General features: G+C 41.3%; 1 protein-coding gene across 3 annotated transcripts in view; it reads right to left on the bottom strand.

The window, feature by feature from the left end:
* Positions 1 to 21949, bottom strand: part of PTPRA (protein tyrosine phosphatase receptor type A) — a 162406-nt gene that overhangs the window by 49806 nt on the left and 90651 nt on the right. For 2 of the 3 annotated variants that reach the window (XM_034947005.3, XM_034947003.4), the window contains 4 exons: positions 20529 to 20607; positions 19673 to 20014; positions 9768 to 9794; positions 21 to 105 (listed from right to left, as the gene is read on the bottom strand). In XM_034947005.3, the coding sequence (XP_034802896.1) occupies positions 21 to 105; positions 9768 to 9794; positions 19673 to 20014; positions 20529 to 20601 (527 nt within the window). In that variant the 5' untranslated portion in view covers positions 20602 to 20607. The remainder of the gene's footprint in view (positions 1 to 20; positions 106 to 9767; positions 9795 to 19672; positions 20015 to 20528; positions 20608 to 21949) is intronic. The other variant, XM_057300856.2, reaches the window with a different exon arrangement.

Genomic DNA, 21949 nt, shown 5'->3' with positions numbered 1-21949 from the left:
TGAAGTGTTAGTAGGCTCACCTTAACATGTACAAAACTATGATAATAAACACGATCACTAGCAGAGAGGACAGGGCCACCATCACCGCAATAATTGGTGTCTCATCTGAAATCAAGACAACAGAACAAGTCATTACTGTGTTGTGCAATGGAGGGCTTAAGTCAGCCATTCAGGGCAACACCCTGAAGAGGAAGAGCTCATTCAGTCCTTCTGCAGATGCCAGGAAATGGAAACAGAGAAGAAAGTATGAGTGTGCACCTCCCACTGCCATGCCAGGGCTATTGAGGTGAGGTGGGGAGAGAGCATGGGGCCCAGGATGACATGCTCACCCCATCTCTGACTATCATACATTTATTTACTCTGTCTCCCTGCATTAGAATAAAAGCTGTTTAAAGGCAGACACTTTGTTTTACTCACTGCTATATCCTTTGAGCCTAAAACAGTACTTAGCACATAAAAAGTACTGGAATATCTGGAGGCATGAACACATTCAATTCTGATGGCAAGCTAGATATGCAGGGCCAACACTGTACACTCTCTCAGCCTCAATGGGTTCCATCTACAGGAAGATGGGAGAGGAAGGGAAAAAGACAGTTTTCCTATCATAAACCCAAATGGTTTCCGGGCACAGAGAATACTGTTCCTAATTAAAACAAGGAGACAAGTAGGGCACAATGGCTCATGCCTGTAATCCTAGCATTTTAGGAGGACAAAGCGGGTGGATTGCTTGAGCCAAGGTATTCGAGACCAGCCTGGCAACAGGGTAAAAACTCCATCTCTACTAAAAACTAAAAAAATAGCCGGTGTGGTGATGTGCGTCTATAGTCCCAGCTACTCAGGAGGCTGAGGTAGGAGGATCACTGGAGCCTAGGAGATGGAGGTTACAGTGAGCCGGGCCTGTACACTACACTCCACCCTGGGCAACAGAGCAAGACCCTGTCTCAAAACAAACAAACAAACAAACAAACAAACAAGGAGACAGCTGGGTGTGGTGGCTCATGCCTATCCCAGCACTTTGGGAGGCTGAGGTAGAAGGATTGCTTGAGGCCAGGAATTTGAGACCAGCTAAATAAAAATAAAATAAAACAAGGAGACATTATTAGATCCTCAGCCACCATGTAACAAAACTGCTGGGTGCTTCTTTTTTCCTCTTTCCACACCCTGCTCCCTTAGTCACCTTTTGCCAGGACCCCAACCATGGCAACATCTGGTTTGAAGACATGGCAATCCCACCTCATTCCACAGGGCCTGGCTCCCTTTCACCCAATACCTAGCCTTGTTTTCTCATGCAGCTGGCCAGGCGCTGACTCATCCGCCTCCACTCTCACCCTCCACCCGACTCCATGAACTACACCATCAGAGTGGCTTGGTAACTATCTTCACCATTTTCCCACCTGCTGAAAGGGAAGACAAGTCTCTCCCATCCTGTCATGTGTGCTCTGGATTACATCCACTGCTGTCAACTCAAAGACTTGTCTTCTTGACCTCATTCACCCTCCCCCAGCCACCACCAGCCTCGCGTCTCTCTTCTCAGCTGACTTTCCGAAACACAGTTGTCTAATTCGTCTTGTCTAATTCCTTACCTTCAGGTTCTCCTTAATCTATTTGCTCTGACTCCCACCCTCAGTGCTCTGTTTAAACTGCTCAGCCAGAACACCAACAAATGGCATATTGCCAAATCCAACAGGAACATTCCCATCCTCATCTGATTCAACCTTTTAGCAGCATTCATTCAAATATCTGTGGGCCAGCAATTGCATGCCATTGTTTGAGACACTAGGAACAGAGAAGTGTTCAAGGAGACAAGTGATAGAAAGCTTCCATTCTGTGGGGAGGAAGGAAGACACTGTTTATAAACAAGTCAATGCCTAATTTTAGACAGGGACAAGTGCTATGAGGAATAAAAAGCAGGGTGGGGAGAGAGAAAGTGACAGGTTGGGGAGCAGTGATACAGTGGTCTGGGAAGGTCTCTCTGAGGAAGTAATATACAAGCAGAGCTCTAAATAACGTGAAGTGAACCACGCAAAGATCTGGGTGAAGAGCTTTCTAGACACAGGGAACAGCAAGCATGGTAGCTCTCAGGAGCTTGGCAGGTTCAAGAAACAGCACAAAGGCCAGTTCAATATAAGATGCCAGAGAGGTGGGCAAAAGCCAGCAGACTTAGGACTTGGGAGTCCATTGTAATGATTGTGGATTTAATTCTGAGTGTGATGAGAAACACTATGTCATCGAAGGGCTTTGAACAGACGAGATATATAACTGGATTTACATTCTGTTAAAAGCTAAACTGACCCATAAGCAGTAGCCATGAGGTGAGAGGTTAATCTAAGAATGTAGTGTCATAGAAGCCAAGAGCAGAGTTTTTCCAGGAGGGAGCAATCAATTCAATCAAATACTGCCTACAGACTTAAGAAGGATGAGACAGAGAAGTGAAACCAGATTTGACAAGACGGTGGCTACTGGTGACCTTTCCAAGAGTATTTTCAGTTGAATATGGGTGAGAAAGCCTAAATGGAGTGAAATAAAGATAGAAAAAGGACAGTGAGACACTGGGTCCTTTCGTGGGGACTTTTAACATTAAGGGATGCAGAGGAAAGGAATGACAGATGGAGGGAGATGTGAGTGAGGTGGACAGATGGGTTTTTTTTGGTTTTGTTTTTAGAGATGGAAGACATTACACGACGCTTCTTTGTTAATGGTAAGTTTCAAACATACTGTGGTATGTGGCTCTCACCTTAAAATGAGTGTTCAGACTGGCTGATCACTCCTTCCTCTCTGAAGCACTTTCCTCTCTTAGCTTTCCACAACGAAGCACTCCTCTGATTTTCCTTCTATCTCTTGTCTGCCCATCTCAGTTTCCCTCACTATCTGTTCCTCTTCCAACACCAGATCTCTAAATGTGGGAATTCCTCAGGGCTCTGTCCTTGGCACGCTTCTCTATATCTAGTTAATCTGATCAGAGAGATGACTGTAAATATAAATGCCATGCTAGCAATTCCCACAGTTGCTTTGCTTGGTCAGACCTCTTTTCTGAGTTCCAGATTCTCAACTGCCTATTTGCCAACTCCACTTTAAATTTCATAGGCAACACAAGCTTTCTGTGTTTAAAACCTTTCCCTCACCATTCAGTAGCTAGTACTCCAACCCACCCTTTTGCTCAAGTAAGAAATGTGGAAACCCCCTTGATTTCTTCCTCACATTTATCTTCTATATCTAGCACAGCTGCAAATAATATATTTTAGAGATATATCTAAAACTTCAAATCTGTCTGCCTTTTTTTTTTTTTTGCATTTTTTTTTATTGCCACCAGTGTAGTCCCAACCTCCATCCTCTCTCACCTAGATCACAGTAAGCCTCTGCCCCTGCCAATCCATTCTCCACAAAGCAGAGTGATCTCTAGGAAAGCAACTCAGGTTGTGTCCCACTCTTAGGTAAAACCCTCCAACAGTTTCTCATGCCTCAGAATGAAATCTAATCTCCTTATCCTGGACTCTAACAACCCCCTCGATTTAGCCCCTACCTGCCCTATCTCTTGCACTCTTTCCTTGCTCACTCAATTTCAGCCACTGGTGTCCTTCCATGCTTTCACTCATTCATCCTCAGGCCTTTGAACATGTTATTCCTTCTGCTTTACACAGCCTCTCTCTGTTCTTTGCCTGGTTATCTCCTACTTGTCTGGTTCTCTGTGTGTCACTTTTCCCACACAGGTCTTCTCTGACTTCCTAATACTAAATTAGGATCACAAGTCTCAGTTTCCTCATTTCTGAAATAAGTTATTCTGCGTATTAAATGAGATCTTTCGTGTAAAGTTGTTGGCACAGTAACTAGCACACAGTATGTACTTCATTTTAGCTGTTACGGCCGGGCACAGTGGCTCACGCCTGCAATCCCAGCACTTTGGGAAGCCGAGGTGGGCAGATCATGAGGTCAAGAATTCGAGACCAGCTTGGCCAACATGGTGAAACCCCATCTCTACTAAAAATACAAAAAAAATTAGCCAGGTGTTGGGGCACATGCCTGTAATCTCAGCTACTTAGGAGGCTGAGGCAGGAGAATCGCTTGAACCTGGGGGGCAGAGGTTGTAGTGAGCCGAGATTGCGCCACTGCACTCCAGCCTGGGCAATAGAGCGAGACTCTGTCTCAAAAAAAAAAAAAAAATTGCTGTTATTTCCTATACTATTTTTGTAAGGCAAGGACCTTATTATTTTCCTTGATAATACCTCTCACACTTTATAATTACATATTTGACTTTGTTGATTAATGAATATCCCTCCTTTATAGCATAAATTCCACAAGAGCAAGGATTACATGTCTGCTTCATTCTCACTGTACACCTAAAACCTAGCACAGGGTCTCACACATAACAGGCACAAAACAAACAATGGATTACACGTTGAGCCAAAGAACAAAAAAAAATTGTAATTTATCACTAAATGTCTTTGTTAAATTCCAACAACAGGGGGCAGTATATCAGGTATTATAAGAAAGTAATTAGGCACATCCCAGCACTTTGGGAGGCCGAGGCGGGTGGATCACAAGGTCAGGAGTTCAAGACCAGCCTGGCCAATATGGTGAAACCCTGTCTCTACTAAAAATACAAAATTAGCCGGGTGTGGTGGCACACCCCTGTGGTCCCAGCTACTCAGGAGGCTGAGGCAGGAGAATCGCTTGTACCCAGGAGGCGGAGGTTGCAGTGAGCCAAGATCGTGCCACTGCACTCCAGCCTGGGTGACGGAGCGAGACTCTGCCTCAAAAAAAAAAAGAAAGAAAGTAATTAGGCACATTTGGCCTTAAGACACTGGGCTAAATCCATAAATTTACTTCATCTTCCCCCAAAGCACACTGACATGGTAGAAGAAATATAAAAATACTAATGAATCAACAGCATATCTGAAAGGCAGCAAACGGTGGCATACGTAGATCAGAATCTTTGAGAGATTACAGAGTAGCTGTAATCCCAGCTACTCTGGGGGCTGAGGCAGGAGAATCGTTTGAACCTGGGAGGCAGAGGTTGCGGTGAACCGAGATCGCGCCATTGCACACCAGCTTGGGCAACAAGAGCAAAACTCCGTCTCAAAACAAAACAAAACAAAAACGAAAACAAACAAAAAAACACCAACATGATTAGGAGGAAAAAAATCTAGATAGAAAGGCTTAACAGGGCCGGGCATGGTGGCTCATGCCTGTAAGCCCAACACTTTGGGAGGCCAGGGTGGGAGGACTGCTTGAGGCCAGGAGTTTGAGAGCAGCCTGGGCAACTTAGCGAGACTCTGGTAGTCTGTCTCTACCAAACAAACAAACAAACACCTGATTAGCTGGGCATGGTGGCATATGCCTATAGTCCCAGCTACCTGGGAGGCTGAGGCTGGAGGATCGCTTGAGTCCCAGAGGTCAAGGCTGCAGTGAGCTGTGATCAGGCCACTGCACTCCAGCCTGGGCCACAGAGCATGAGTCTGCCCCAGCCCTGCCTCCAAAAAAAGAAAGGCTAAATAGGAGAACTGATATAACTGAAAACCAAATTAGTTGTGTGAAAGAGCAACTGTCCTGGAAGCTCCCAGAACACAGAGCAATAAGAGATGAAAAATATGACAGCACAGAAAAGAAAGGAGCTGGATAGGTCCAGGAGATCCAATACCTGTGCAACAGGAGAGTCCAAAGAAGAAACCAGTAAGAAGGGAGAGAAGTAATACAAGAAAGTTCCTGAGTTATCAGGCCAAAAGAAATAATCTAGTTTGTGGAGTAATATTGACAAAAAAATCTTTACACCTAGATGTATTCTGAAAAAATTCTTAAATTCTAATTGAAATCAACCAACGAACCACAGGCCAGCCTTAGAAAACCATTTCCAGGGCATGGGGTTTTAGGGTCTGACAGACCTGAAGTTCAAATTCCTACTATCATAACTTACTAGTAGTGTGATAATCTCTTAGAACAATGTATGAAATGGAAGCATAATAGCACCCTCCACCTTTTAGAGTTAATGGGAGATCTAAAAGAGGTAACATTTGCAAAGTGTCTCACATGAAGGGAAGAGATTGGCTTTGGCATCCACAAGTTCACACACTAGCAGAGAACCTCAGTCCAGCTTCCTACGCTCAGGCAGTTCTTTGCCTAGAACAGGGGTCAGCAAACTATAGCCCAAATTTAGCCCACTGCCTGTTTTTGTAAATAAAATGCTATCAGAACATGGCCATGTTCATTCATTTACATACCATCTATGGCTTCTTTTACATTACAAAGGAAGAGCTGAGTAGATGAGACAGAGACAGTATGGTTACAAACCGAAATTGTTTCAACCCCAACTTCATTCCAGCAAAGTTTTACTTTCTAGATTCAGGCCAGGGAGCAAGCATGAAAATGAAAACCACTAAAATGGTGTCCCGGGACAACAGATACCTACTTGCTATAACTTCTTTCCTTGAAAACAAAGGGCCATATTAATTGAAGGGCTCACCTCTAAACAGGTGAGTGACTTAAGGACTTCAGACACACACTGGTCAACTACAAACTAGTCAGTAAAGGAATAGCCATAGTCCTATAGCCCCAGTTCCTATGGCCCATTTACCCATTGCCACACTTTTTGGTACAAGTATTTATCAGCTCTCAAAGGCAAGGTTGTAATGTTGTTTTAAATGTTTCCTATTGGCTCTAAAAACAGCAATATTCATTGGATTGCCTCTAGAATCTAACCACTGGGCTGAGCCCAATCACCGTTGTTTTGAGCCAAATTATTCAGAAACCTAAATTTCTGTTGTCCATCTATCTCCCCTAAGTCCTCTGGAATATCTTTCTAAAACCAAAATCTGACTATGTTACTTCCTTACTCACCATCATCTTCAGGAGATGCTCCAACTCCTGAACTCAGTGGACCACCACACCCATTCTGTTGAGGCCACCTCCGATCACTCCCCACACCTCACACATGTCAACTGCGCACAGATCCTCAAACACATGACTTACTCTTTCATGTCTCTTTGCTTGTGCCCTGTCTGGTGTGTCTTCATTTTCCCCATTTGCTATTTTAATTTAAACTTCCCAAAGCACATCTCTGTGCCTCCTTCCCACTCCCCAGATATAATAAGCCTTCTGAGTTCCCTCAGCACTTTGTGTGATATATCCAATGGCATGTAACTGAGTAGACTTCGGTTCCTGATGTTCACATATTTCCTTCCTGAGATAGGGAAGCATATGCATATATATATATTTATATATTTTATATATATTTATACATAAATTTTTTTTTTCTGGACTCCTTGATGCTTAATAGGCACTGAATAAATGCCGAATGTAAAAGGTGCTTAGAGAAAGCCATCATAAACTCGTAATAATAATGGCACTATGATAATCCCCACCCTTTTTTTTTTTTTGAGACAGAGTCTTGCTCTGTTGCCCAGGCTAGAGTACAGTCACGCAATCTTGGCTCACTGCAACCTCCATTTCCTGGGCTCAGGTGATCCTCCCACCTCAGCGTCCCAAGTGGCTGGGACTACAGGTACGTACCACATGCCTGGTTAATTTTTGTATTTCTAGTACAGACAAGGTTTCCCCATATTGCTCAGGCTGGTCTGGAACTCCTGGGCTCAAGTGATCCACCTGCCTCAGCCTCCCAAAGTGCCCTAACACTCTTAAAACAAGAATATCACCTCTTTCTAGACTTAAGTAGTAGCTCAAGGACTACTTCTTTACAAATATTAAGAGGCTGACTTTTTTTTTTTTTGAGACAGAGTCTTGCTCTGTCACCCAGGCTGGAGTGCAGTCTGGATCGCAGCCAAGAGCGCGATCTTGGCTCACTGCAACCTCCGCCTCCCAGGTTCAAGCAATTCTCCTGACTCAGCCTCCCGAGTAGCTGGGATTACAGGCGCACACCACCACGCCCGGCTAATTTTTGTATTTTTAGTAGAGACGGGGTTTTATCATATTGGTCAGGCTGGTCTTGAACTCCTGACCTTGTGATCCACCCGCCTCGGCCTCCCAAAGTGCTGGGATTACAGGCGTGAGCCACTGCACCTGGCTGGAATATATTTTAAAATAATATGCATGAGAAAATAACCAGTTTCCTGGACTTCAGAAGAGGAAGAAAAGTTGCCCTCCCTCTCATTTCTTTTTGCTTTGACAATTAAAACATCAGACACTACTGTTCAAAAGCACCCCAAAGACCAGTGCATAAAAACAGGTAGCCCCTAATTCATCTGCATAAGACATAACTGTTTATCAAACCCATTATAATACAAGCATTTCCAAACAGCTGGCTTATTTCTCAAAAAGCATTTGGCTTAAAATTAGAATGGGATATCCAAATTTATAGCAATACTTCTAAAGATCTGCTCTGGTAAAATTGCCATTAGATTTTGGGACTTTAGAGACTGCTGAGAATACCTACGCCTTTTCAGTTTCCTGTCTGGAATTACACAAAATTATTTTTTGACTTAAGAAAGGAGATTTATTACATTAATAGACTTTACATATGTCACAATTAGCAATAATCTAGGTAATTATGGTAATTTTGTTTTCTTAATCACAACATGGAAACTACTTAAATATTGGGTAGGTAAAATAGATATGATATCTGGGGCAAGAAAAGGCTGAATATTATGAAAATATATACTAAATAGAGGAAGGAGTCAACAGATCTTATGTTTCATCTTGAAGCCTACCACTTTGACTTCTGACTTTATTGTAAGGCTGGTTAAGAGAGCAGTTTTAGGGAGCAAGTAAATATCTATCACAATAAAACCTATTTAAGTCTACATTTGATAAAATCTGGCAAGTGAATCTGAACAGCAAAGACACTGTATTAATCCAATGTTTAGTTCCCAAGTTTAGGAAAGTGAGAGGTGGAAAAGTGAGGGAAATCTGTACACAGTATGGTAACACCTCACTATTCCTTACCAAATACAATGGCAGATGGACATCACATAAAGGATCAGAGGACCCACTTTTCTGACTCAAATGCTCCCTACTTGGTGGGACTTCATATGCCTCCAAGTGTTCCATTACTTAATTACACAGGGAAAATTGTGTATGGTTAAATAACAGAATCAGAAAAAAAACTCAAGTCTGATTTGATAAAATAGAAAAATATGATAAAAACACTGCTTCGAATAGTAACATTTTTAAAACTCAAATGTAATAATCACTTCTTAGAATGTTAGATGATCTCTTTCTCTTTCTCTCATGCTCTTTGATAGCAGCCTTACTGTCATTCTAGGCAAAATGTGCCACACTTCTGCAGACAAGTACCCTTGTCCCCCTACTCTCTAGTGACCAGGGACTCAGCAGTCCAGCTTAAACCACAGACACAACATCTCAGGCCATAGAGACTTTACATTTAAGGGCTGAAAATCCATAAAATCCATATAAAGCCACAAAGGGTTGACATTTTATAGACTAGGGGAAAAACAACACAAAGAATATTTAAAGGGAACTGTGGCCTAGAAATCAGAAGTAACTCATGGTATAGAAATTATGACCTAATATCACCAAAAAGTAATGTTAACAAAGTGACATGTCAAAGTAAGATATATTTTGTTACTTGTTAAAATACATCATAGCTGTTAGAATCCATAGTCTATATTAAAAAACATACTGAATACAGTACTTGTTTCTATTGCTCTTCTCCATGAGATTAACATGGAAATAACTTAAGGGAAAGTAAACAAACAACACAGCCACAGATGCACACGGTTACCACAGACTGTGAGCAGAGGAAATAAATGAATACTGTACACTGTGTAAAAGGAACAACAGATATAAGGTGAGCAGCTCACCTCTTCTGTCCTTCGAGTCAGAATTACCTGTGTAATAAGTAAAAAATAGAAACATTCATTCAGGTTAAAGAAACACATTACAATTCAATTAGAGTACAACAAAACAAGCTCCAGGATTAGGAATGCTTTCCTCCATGAGGCATCCTCGAACAACTGGGAAACAAGACTGCCCAGATTCACTAAACTTTGGACAGTGGTCTGGCCTTCTCCCTGGGTATACAAATAGTGCAGCATCAATATTCATAAAAAGTACGAGAATGCAAAGAGAACACATGTTATTAGAGGACTTTATGTCTTTTGCTCCATTAAAATTCAAGAGGACAAAATTAAGTAAGGATACAAAAGACCAAAATGATAAGTAATAAAATCTAATTGGTACATACCAAATTCTACAGACTAACAGAGAAAACCTTCTTTTCAAAGGCGAGTGAAATATCCACAGCCCTTACAAATCCCAACAGTAGAAAGAGTACAATATTCTTTTGCCCCAATGCAATAAAATTAGAAATTGACAAAGTAAGAAAACATTCGAAAATAAAAATCAAAACCAAAATGAGGCTGGGTGCAGTGGATCACCTGAGGTCAGGAGTTCGAGACCAGCCTGGCCAACATGGTAAAACCCCGTCTCTACTAAAAATACAAAACAAATTAGCTGGGCGTGGTGGCGGGTGCCTATAATCCCAGCTACTTGGGAGGCTGAGGCACAAGAATCACTTGAACCCAGGAGGGGGAGGTTGCAGTGAGCCGAGATCATGCCACTGCACTCCAGCCTAGGTAACAGAGCGAGACTCTATTTCAAAGAAAAAAAAAAAAATCAAAACCAAAATGGGCTGGGCACAGTGGCTCACATCTTTAATCCCAGCACTCAGAGAAAAAAAAAAAAATCAAAACCAAAATGGGCTGGGCACAGTGGCTCATGTCTTTAATCCCAGCACTTTGGGAGGCTGAGGCACAAGAATTGCTTAAACCTGGGAGGGTAGAGGTTTCAGTGACCCAAGATCACACCACTGTACTCCAGAAGGGGGGCAGAGTGAGACTCCATCTCAAAAATCAAACAGACGGCCGGGCGCGGTGGCTCACGCCTGTAATCCTAACACGTTGGGAGGCCGAAGTGGGCAGATCACAAGGTCAGGAGAATGAGACCATCCTGGGTAACACAGTGAAACTCTGTCTCTAATAAAAATACAAAAAAAATTAGCCGGGCGTGGCGGTGTGCGCCTGTAGTCCCAGCTACTTGGGAGGCTGAGGCAGGAGAATGGCGTGAACCAGGAGGCAGAGCTTGCGGTGAGCAGAGATCATGCCACTGCACTCCAGCCTGGGCAACAGAGCGAGACTCCATCTCAAAAAAAAAAAAAAAAATCAGACAAACAAAAAACCCAAAATGGAAAAATACCTTAAAAATAACAATGATGAGAAGTTTTGTGACAGAACCTGCCAACTCTCCTCCCCTCAGATCAGTCTCTTTCTCTTCTTGCCTTGATACAGAACCTTTGTTTTTTAGCTGAGCACCAAGCTCTCCTGCCAGACTATATTTGAGACTCCTTTGTGCTAGGTGTGGTCATGTGATGAATTCTAGCCAACGGGATGTGAGCTAAAGCAATGTGAGTAACTTCCAGGTCACATCTTTTGGAAGAGAAATGGCCCCTATTCCCTTTGTTCTTCCTTCGCAGTGGTGGGAACTAGAACCCAATGGTGAGAACTATCTCTAACCAAACAGATAAGGGCAATATTGTTAGGATGGCAGGGCCACAAGAGGAAAGGAATTTGGTCCCTACTGAGATGAAGGCCCTGCCTACCTCTGGAATGTAACTGGGGAGAGAAAGACACTTTGGTCTTATTTAAGTCACTGAATTTTGGTATCTTTGTCAGAGCAGCTTATAGCGCATCCTAATACAACTGCCTATAGAAACACCTACGGGATGTGGCTAAAGCTGTGCTTGTGCAAAATTCATGGCACTAAATATGTTAATTAACTGGAAAGAATGAAATTAAAGCACACTAAATTCAAGAAGACAGAAAAAGCACAAAATAAATCTAAAGAAGGTAGAAAGTAAAAATCAATGAAATAGAAAACATAAACATAAAAGGACTATAAATGCACAATAGCAAGTTCTTTGGAAGAAAAAAGGCAATAAACCTATGAAATAAATGGTTATTCAGCCTAAACAAAAAAAAAGGAGACATAAACAAAATTTAAAAATTAATAGCTCTGTAGGCTATTATAATAAATAATCACAAGGGAGAACTTTTCCTCATTCAAATACATTTGAAAACATGAATGAAATGGCCAGATGTGGTGGCTCACACCTGTAATCCTAGCACTTTGGGAGGCTAAGACAGGAGAATCACGTGAGCCCAGGAGTTCAAGACCAGCCTGGGCAACATGGCGAAACCCCATCTCTACAAAAAAATACAAAAAGTTAGCTGGGCATGGTGGAACACATCTGTAATCCCAGCTACTTGGGAGGCTGAGGTGAGAGGATCACCTGAGCCCAGGAGGTGCAGGCCGCAATGAGCCGAGATCATGCCACTGCACTCCAGCACTAGGCAACAGTGAAAGCCTCTCTTAAAAAAAAAAAGCATATTTTTTAGTGTAAACTTTCAAATCCTTTCCATGTAGCAAAACAAAACACTAAAAACTAAAACTTATCAAAAAGAATACACACACAAAGGAAAAACATAGATCAATCTCATTTAGAGATAATTTGAGAATATCTAGACAGAGAAAATTCTAAATGAAAAAAATAAGAAATAATATCAAATAGACTGCAACAGCTTGTTACAGGAACGATACATTATGTTTGGGCGGCCTTGGCTCATGCCTATAATCCCAGTGCTTTGGAAGGGTAAGGCTGAGGACTGCTTGAGGCCAGGAGTTCATGACCAGTCTGGGCAACACAGTGAGTACCTGTTTCTGAGAAAATTTAAAAATTAGCTGGGCGTGGTGACATGCGCCTATAGTCCTTAGCTACTCAGAAGTCTGAGGTGGGGTTTGCTTAAGTCCGGGAGTTCAAGGTTACAGTGAGCCATGATCGTGCCACTGTACTTCAGCCTGGATGACTCAAAGGAAAAGACTTAAAGCAAAGCAAAGGTCAACAGAAAAGAAAAATTAAGAAGATTAAAGAATTAATTCAGAGCAAGACCCTGTCTCTAAAAAATGAATAAATAAAAACTGGCAGGGCGCAGTGGCTCACACCTATAATCCCAGCACTTTGGGAGGCTGAGGCAGGATCATGGGGTCAGGAGTTTGAGACCAGGTTGGCCAACATGGTGAAACCACGTCTCTACTAAAATACAAAAAATTAGCCGGGCATGGTGGTGCGTGCCTGTAGTCCCAGCTACTCAGGAGGCTGAGGCAGGGGAATCGCTTGAACCCGCGAGGTGGAGGTTGCAGTGAGCTGAGATGGCACCACTGCACTCCAGCCTGGCGACAGACTCCATCTCAAAATAAACAAACAAACAAACAAACCTAGGGATAGAATCCACCATAGAAACAGACCAAAAGAGAAAAAAAATCATTCAGATCTTTCTCATTGATCCTGAACAGGCAACTGGCAAAATTTAACACCCATTCCTAACATAAACGCTCATTAAATCCTGAACACAATAAAATATGTTTATCTCAACTCAAGAGTCAGTACCACGTATAATGAAAAACCACTGAAAGTGTCCTCCTTAGTGTCAGATACAAGAGAATGCTGTCTGCATTTACCAGCTGCTTAACTTTGTTCTGGAGGTATTCATCAATGCGATTAAACAGAAGAAAAAGAAAGTTCTAAAAATTTGGAAGATATATGCAGATGAGATGACTTGAAGCCATAATAATTAATGAAGAAAATTACTTCCAATACTAAGAGAGTTTAAGGTGGCCAGTACAAAATGTCTCTACAAAAATCAGTAGCCTTCATATCCCCAACAGCAGCCAGTTAGAAGAGCTGATGGAAGAAAATGCTCCATTTATAATTACAAAAACAGAAGATTTAAAAAAAAACAAAGACTTCAGAAAATGGAATATATTGCATTCTTGGATAGTTAGACTCAACATCTGTAAGATGCCATTTTCTCTGTTAATCTACGTATTTAACATGATCAATACAAACTTTTTTTCCTGCTAGACAAGTTAATTCTAATGTTTATAATAAGAATTGCTAACAAAATTCTGAAAAATAAAATTAACAAGGAATGACTCATTTTACCGGATATTAAATACTTTACAAAGTTACAATTATTGAGACAGTGGGGCTTTGCACATGGACAGAGAAAAAGATTAATAGAAAATAAAATGAATGTTCCCAAATACTCAAATACATATGAAGAGGTAAATAAATATCTGAATTCAATATATAAGATAGGTGGCATTTCAAATCAATGAGGAAAAATAAATTATTAAGGGGTATTGGGACAAGTTAGATATTTGGGGAAAAACAGATCCATAGCTCACTCTGCATCAGAATAAATTCGAGACAGATCTAAGTGCGTGTACACACATACACACACACACACACACACACACGAAACCACAGAAGTCCAGAAGAAAATTATTTTTATAATCTTGGAGTAAGGAAAGCCTTCCTAGATATGACCCAATTCCTAGAAAACTTAAACTGAGAAATATTTAAATTAAAAAAATTAAAAATAGCTAATAATATCTTCTGCAATGCAGAAAATCTAGATGACCAACTAGGGAATAATATTTGCAGTTTTACCATAGGCAAAGGACTCATTTCCCAAACGTACAAAGAACATCTACAAACGAGTCAGGAAAACCTTGACACCCTAATAAAAATGGGTAAAGAATATCAACAGAGAATGCTCAGAAAAATAAATGATCTTTTAAATTACACAAAATTGCTCAATCTCAGCAAAATGCAAATTAAAGTTACACTGAGATGTTATTTTTCACCTGTCAGATTGGCAGAGATCCCCAAGTTTAATAATTCACCACACTGAAGAGAGTTTAGAAAAACAGGCACTTTGACATATTGTTAATAGGAATAGACTTCCTAGCAGAGGTAAATGTGGCAATATCCATAAATTTATAAATGCAGACTTAAAATAATTCATCCTACTAATATTCTCATATGTGTCTGAAATGACAAACTGTATTGTTTATAAGAGTACTCTGAAAACAATCTTAATGTCCACTGATGGGGAAACTGGATAAATATATTAAGGTATATCCTTCAATACAGCAGCTCTTTACTAAAACAAAGAACAAGTATGATAGGGTAACTGAAAAAGCAATATGCAGAAATCAACTCGGCATATTTATTATTTATATTATAAATGGAAAAAATGAATATATATGCTTTTGTAAAAGGAGTTATTTATTTATTTATTTATTTATTTATTTATTTATTTATTTATTTAGAGAGTCTTGCTCTGTCGCCCAGGCTGGAGTGCAGTGGCGCAATCTCGGCTCACTGCAAGCTCCACCTCCTGGGTTCACGCCATTCTCCTGCCTCAGCCTCCAGAGTAGCTGGGACTACAGGCACCTGCCACCACGCCCAGCTAATTTTTTTTTGTATTTTTTAGTAGAGATGGGGTTTCACCATGTTAGCCAGGAGGGTCTCGATCTCCTGACCTCGTGATCTGCCCGCCTCGGCCTCCCAAAGTGCTGGGATTACAGGCATAAGCCGCCGCGCCCGGCCTATTTATTTATTTTTAAAAGGTATTCTAGGCTGGGCGCAGCGGCTCACGCCTGTAATACCAGCACTTTGGGAGGCCGGGGTGGATCGTGAGGTCAGGAGTTCGAGACCAGCATGGCCAACATGGTGAAACCTGTCTCTACTAAAAATACAAAAAACAGCTGGGTGGGCATGTGTAATCCCAGCTACTCAGGAGGCTGAGGCAGGAGAATTGTTTGAACCCTGAAGGCAGAGTTTGCAGTATGCCGAGACTGCGCCATTGCATTCCAGACTGGGCGACAGGGTGAGACTGTCTCAAAGAAAAAAAAAAGGTATTCTACCTTTTTACTTGTCACTGATTTTTTTTTTTTTTTTTTTTGAGATAGAGTCTCGAGTCTCACTCTGTTCCCCAGGCTATAGTGCAGGGACTTGACTCACTGCAACCTCCACCTCACAGGTTCAAGCAATTCTCATGTTTCAGCCTCCCAAGTAGCTGGGATTACAAGTATATGCCAACACGTTTGACTAATTTTTTTATTTTTAGTAGGCAGACAGAGGGTTTTGCCATGTCGGCTAGGCTGGTCTTGAGCTCCTGGCTTCAAGTGATCCACCTGCCTTGGCCTTCCAAAGTGCTGGGATTACAGGAGTGAGCCACCGCACCCGGCCTATTTATTTTTGAGATGAGGTCTCCCTCTGTTGCCCAGACTGGAGTACGGTGGTGCGATCACGGCTCACTGCAGCAGCCTCAACTGCCAGGCCTCAAGTAATCCTCCTGCCTCAGCCCTGAGTAGCTGGGACCACAGGCATGAGTCATTAGGCCCTGCTAATTTCTAAATCATTTGTAGAGATGAAGTTTTGCTGCGATGCTTAGGCTGGTCTCAAACTCCTGGGCTTAAGCGATCCTCCTGCTTCAGCCTCCCAAAGTGCTGGAATTACAGGTGTAAGCCACTGTGCCTAGCTGGCCTTTGTTTATTTTTAAAGGGAGAAAAAGACTCAAAGCAAAGATCAGCAGAAAGGAAAAATTTTAAAGATTAAAGAATTAATTCAGGATACATCCAATATCCAAATAATATGAATTTGAAAAGAGAACAAAAAAAAAAAGGAAGATGGGGAGAAGGTTTCAAAGAAATGGGAGAAAATTTTCAGAAATGCAAGATCAAGGCTCTAAAGGGCCTATTAAGTATCCATAATAATGAACGAAAAAGACCCACATCAAGATACATCTCTGTGAAATTTCAGGATACCGACGATAAAGAGAAGATCCTAGAAAGCATACAAATAATTAGGGATTAAGATAGCAGTAAAATCCTCCAAACCTGGTAAACAGGTGTCAGTTAGGGCATTACTTTAAAAATTCTGGGGGAAAAATATTCCTCAAATTCTATGCACAGCCCTAAAGATATTTTTAGACATGTAAGGTCTCATGCAATTTGCCTCCCATGGACCCCTTTTCTCAGGAATCTACCGAATGATGAGAAGACAAAAAGGAAGACAATATGGAAGTCAGGAAGCAGCAGCAAGGGGAATTCCCAGAATGACAGAGAAGGGAAATCTCAGGCTGATGTATCTGTGTAGTAGCCCTAGAGATCGACAAGCCTAGACTGGAATAAGACAATGGAGGGCTCAGGAGGAATTTCTAGAGGTAAAAAAGAAATAGATTATCTAACAGATCTCACTTTGTAGAAAGCTGTTTTGAGAGGCTCTGGAGAGCATGGTAAGAATTGAATAGCAATAACTTTTTTGAGACATGGTCTCGCTTTGTCACCCAGGCTGGAGTGCAGTGGTATGAACACAGCTCACTGCAGCCTCAACCTCCTGGGCTTAAGCAATCCTCCCACCTCAGGCTCCTGAGTAGCTGGGACTACAAGCACATGCACCCATGCCCAGCTATAGAGATGGGGTTTCACCATGTTCCCCAGGCTGGTCTCAAACTCTTGAGCTCAAGTGATCTGTCCACCTTGGCCTCCCAAAGTGCTGGGATTACAGGTGTTAGCCAGTGTGCCTGGCCTGACTAAATAGAAAACTAAATAAACAAAAAATAAGGTAAGTATTAAATCCAGAAAAAAAACTGTACAAGAAAAACAATCCATTTATACTTATAGCTCAGCAATGAATATTTCATAATTACAATAATATACATCAAATACTGATTTAATAAAAAATTGTAACTGTTACAGGAGGACTGGTAAATGGTGGTGATAAGTGGGATGTGGGGTTTAAGACTGAAATTCCCACGTGCGATAATGGTTTCTTGCGTTTTACTCATCTTGAATAAACGCCACTAGAGAAACATAGTCTCAGCCTCCTATGACATGAACTGTGTTAAATGTACAATAACTAGATTCTTAGCTGTGGCACAATTTGGACCTAAGTCAGTTTATGGAAAACTAAGTTCCCTACAAGCAGAGTGGAAAGACCGCAAAAGTGAGAAATAGGCCTAACTTGTCAGCCTTAAGATCTAAAGCAAATCATTTAACCTCTATATACAGTCTGAAATCAAGCATCTGTTAAAAGGAGATGATTATCCATGGTCATGTCACAGAACTGTTAAATGAAAGACAGTACACAATAGAACATGGGCTGTTCAGTCAGTCAGGCCTGTGTTACAGTCTCCACCTTTTCCATTCACTCATTCAGTTTGTACAAGTTATCCTGCCTTTCTCCCTAAGCAATGGCCACAACCCAACATTTTATGTTGTTACTAAAATTTCAAAAAATTGTATGTAACATTAAAAGAATAAACATGGAACTGGATCATCCATTAAAATAAAACAAAACAAACAACTAGTGGTGGCCTGCTAAAGTGATTTCATGAATTGTGTCATGACCTGTACACTGAAAAACATTCCACAAATTACGGTTTCATCATTGTAAAATACTTTCACCTATAAAACATAAAATAGAACTTAATTCATAGGATTATTCTAGAAAACTCTTAGTACGATGCCTAGCACACAGTAATAACTATGACAAAACTACATTCACTCTAAAGCACAAAGCAAGTATCAGACATTATTTGTCTGCAGTCCCCTATCTCATCAAGAATAGTGGGATGCCATCTGCATTAAAGGTACCTTCATATATTTTACTGGTAACTATCAGAGCAATAATAACAACAATACTAACAGCTCACACTTAAAAACAGTGCTTACCATGTGTAGGCACCTTTATAAGTGCTTTACGCATATTAACTTGTTTAATCCTAATATCTCCTCTATGAGGTAAGAACTATTACTATCACTCATTCTTGTTTCACAGATGAACAAACTGAGGTAGAGAGATAAAGCAAGCCAGCTATGCCATAAACATGGCTGGTTTATGGAAGAGCTGGGATTCAAACTCAGTGTGGCACTGGAGACTGCTCTTAACTGCAAATGCTGTCTTGTCTTTACGGTAGAAAATATGGGGAAAAGCTGGCAGGTGAAGGGTCTGAGTTATAAGGCACAGTAAAAGATATCATCTGTAGTAACAAATGAGAATCAACTGAGCAAACAGTTCCTGAATGTTCCACATGAGCGAGATGTGATTCTGCTTAGGGGCACTCACCATCTAACTGGGAACACAGAAGAGGAAAGAGTGATTTTTGCTAGAAAAGGGATGACAGTTACATAGCAATCAGGTAATGATTATTTTCTTTACTCCTCATAGAAGCCCTTTGAGGGTATCTCTAATCCTCTTTTACAGACAAGGTACCTAAGGTTCAAAGAGGTCAGAAACTTGTCTTACCTGCCCTGGTCTCAGATCCATGTCTCTGATTTTATCCTTGGGACTACTGCTTCAACCTGAGGCCCTGAACAACTGGCACTGCAATGTAACCATTTCCCAGAGCCTAATGCCACCCCTGGCCACTGGCCCCCACTCCATATCTAACTGTCATGGACATCAATGTCCATTCTCCTTTCCATGGTCTCCATGGATCCCTCCCTTTCCAAACCTAATCTTATTACTCATTCTCTGTATCTTTTCATCTTCAGTCTCTTGCATCGTCAATGAGCTCCTCTATTTCTCTTGTCTTTTTAAGCCTTCTTCTCTACCTTTAAACACATTTAAGTCCTCTCAATCTAACCAGGATCCCACCTAGCAGAAAGATATTCTCCAGAATCTTTCTTCTTTCCTCTTCACTCATGCTAACCCAAAAATTCCACATACAGGTTTCATTACTTCACTTGAGCAATTTTACTTATTTGAAGAAATTTTAAGGCTAGAAAACACAAACAAGATAATAAAAGGAAGACTAAACTCAAAGAGCAAAAGAACAAACAGAATCATCTCTAGTACCTGAAGGAGGGAAAGTTTCTGGAGTGGTTGCTGCGGTGCTGGAATTCCCCTCCCAGGGTTCTGTTCTGGTATCCGTGAACTGGTTATCTGGAAGCCACGTTCCATTTGGTGAAATTGTAATGCCTATAGAATTGGTGCTTGCTGTTCTTGTGGTCCCATTGTCAGAGTCTGAAGAATTGACAGTGGTTAAATAGGTGGGTCCCAGAGTTATATTTGGGCTGAATGTTGGTGCCACAGAAAGAGAAGTTAGTGAAGAAGTTGGATTTGAAGTTTTGGCCTCTTCTTTAACTGGTTCTGCCGTTGATGAGTTAATTAATCTTGTAATTCCTACAGAAGGTGCAACTACAAACACCAAAAAACAAGGAAATAGTACATGAAGAATGTGAGGCTAAAAAGTTGTGAGACACAAAGCAGCAAGCCTTAATAAACTCTCAAACATATGGAGACCAAGCAAAGACCAATCCCCCTCAACACCACCCACCCCCTATGTTTTTATCTAATGCTGGACCTTTCCTACCTCCTCCAAAGGACTACGGTTTAAGGGAGAAAGACACAAGATTCTTCACTTAGTTCCTCAGAAACCATACATAGAGTTGTAAATGTCAACAGTTTATTTTACTTTTCAGGAAAGAACACATAATCTCTTTGATTTATTTAAAGCAGTTATATATGTATGAAAAACAATGCTGAGCATTCAATACAATTCCAAGATTTCTGAAGACACCTATTTTACCATCACTTTGAATAAAATTTTTATACTCCTTTCTTCAAATACCATCTCGGTTTTCAAATTTGGCTCATTAAATGTGAAAGCAAAATTTCATTTCAAACAGCTGCCTTATCAATGACAATTTACCTGTGGTAGCATTGTTGGCACTGACACATATCAGACCACTGCCGAGCAGAAGAAGAATGAACCAGGAATCCATGCTTATCTGGAAAACAGGGAGTCATGTTAGATGAGGTCCTATATTATCATGACTATGTCTGAGCTGGTCACCAGAAGAGTATTCTGGATTTCCAAGCTATTAAAATGTGTGCCTAAACCAATGATCTTTTGGGAGCCTGATATGCATGCTTCCTCAGATATCCAATAACTAATTGAGTCTTTATAAAGACTGACTATCCCTTATCTAAAATGGTTGAGGACTAGTAGTGTTTCAGATTTTTTTTAAGAGATAGGGTCTTGCTCTGTTGCCCAGGATGGAGACAGTGGTATGATCATAGCTCAGTGCAGCCTCTACCTCCTGGACTCAAGTGATCCTTCTGTCTCAGCCTCCTGAGTAGCTGGGACTATAGGCATGCACTACCATGCCTGGCTAATTTTTAAAATTTTCTGTAGAGACGGCGTCTCACTATGTTGTCTAGGCTGCTCTCAAACTCTTGGGTTCAACCGATCCTCTTGCTTCAACCTCCCAAAGTGCTATGATTACAGGTGTGAGCTCCCACACCTAGTCCCTAATCCAAATTTTGAAATCCAAAATGTCCCAGTGAGCATTTTTTTGAGCATCATGTCTGCGCTCAAAAAGTTTCAAATTTTGAAGCATTTCAGATTTTGGGATTAGAGATATCCAACCTGTAAAAATAAAAATAAGTCTTAATAGGACTCCTTTTTTATTTTTTTTTTGAGATGGAGTCTTGCACTGTCACCCGGGCTGGAGTACAATGGTGTGATCTTGGCTCACAGCAACCTCCGCCTCCCGGGTTCAAGCAATTCTCCTGCCTCAGCCTCCCGAGTAGCTGAGATTAGAGGCATGTGCCACCATGCCCGGCAAATTTTTAGTAGAGATGGGGTTTCTCCATGTTGGTCACGCTGGTCTCAAACTCCTGACCTCAGGTGACCTCCCCACCTCAGCCTCCCAAAGTGCTGAGATTACAGGCATGAGTCATCACATCTGGACCAAAAAACTGTTTTAAAAAAGTCACCTGTGCTAGACTACAGCTTTGTGGGTGAGAGCTAGGGAGCAGTCCCTTTTAAAGCTCCCAAGTTGATTGCTAGGTGTAGCTTTACAGTTTTCAGAGTGAGAAGTATGGAGAAGGTAGGCTGATTGCACTGATGTACTGCTGCCCTTCAAGGAACACATTATATAGCTGTTCTCAACCTTTATTCCACCTCGAACCATGTAAGATAGTAGCATGTCCCCACCAGTAATAGTGGTTTGTTCATCCATTCAGATTTTTATGCCCTATACTGAGCTAGTGCTAGAGAAACAACTGGGGAGCAATACACTCATGAGCCCCATCTTCACAGGACTCACAGTCTAAAGTGTTCAATGT

This window comes from Pan paniscus, chromosome 21, assembly GCF_029289425.2.
Source record: "Pan paniscus chromosome 21, NHGRI_mPanPan1-v2.0_pri, whole genome shotgun sequence".
NCBI lineage: Eukaryota > Metazoa > Chordata > Mammalia > Primates > Hominidae > Pan > Pan paniscus.
This window is presented reverse-complemented; position numbering and strand designations above follow the sequence as displayed.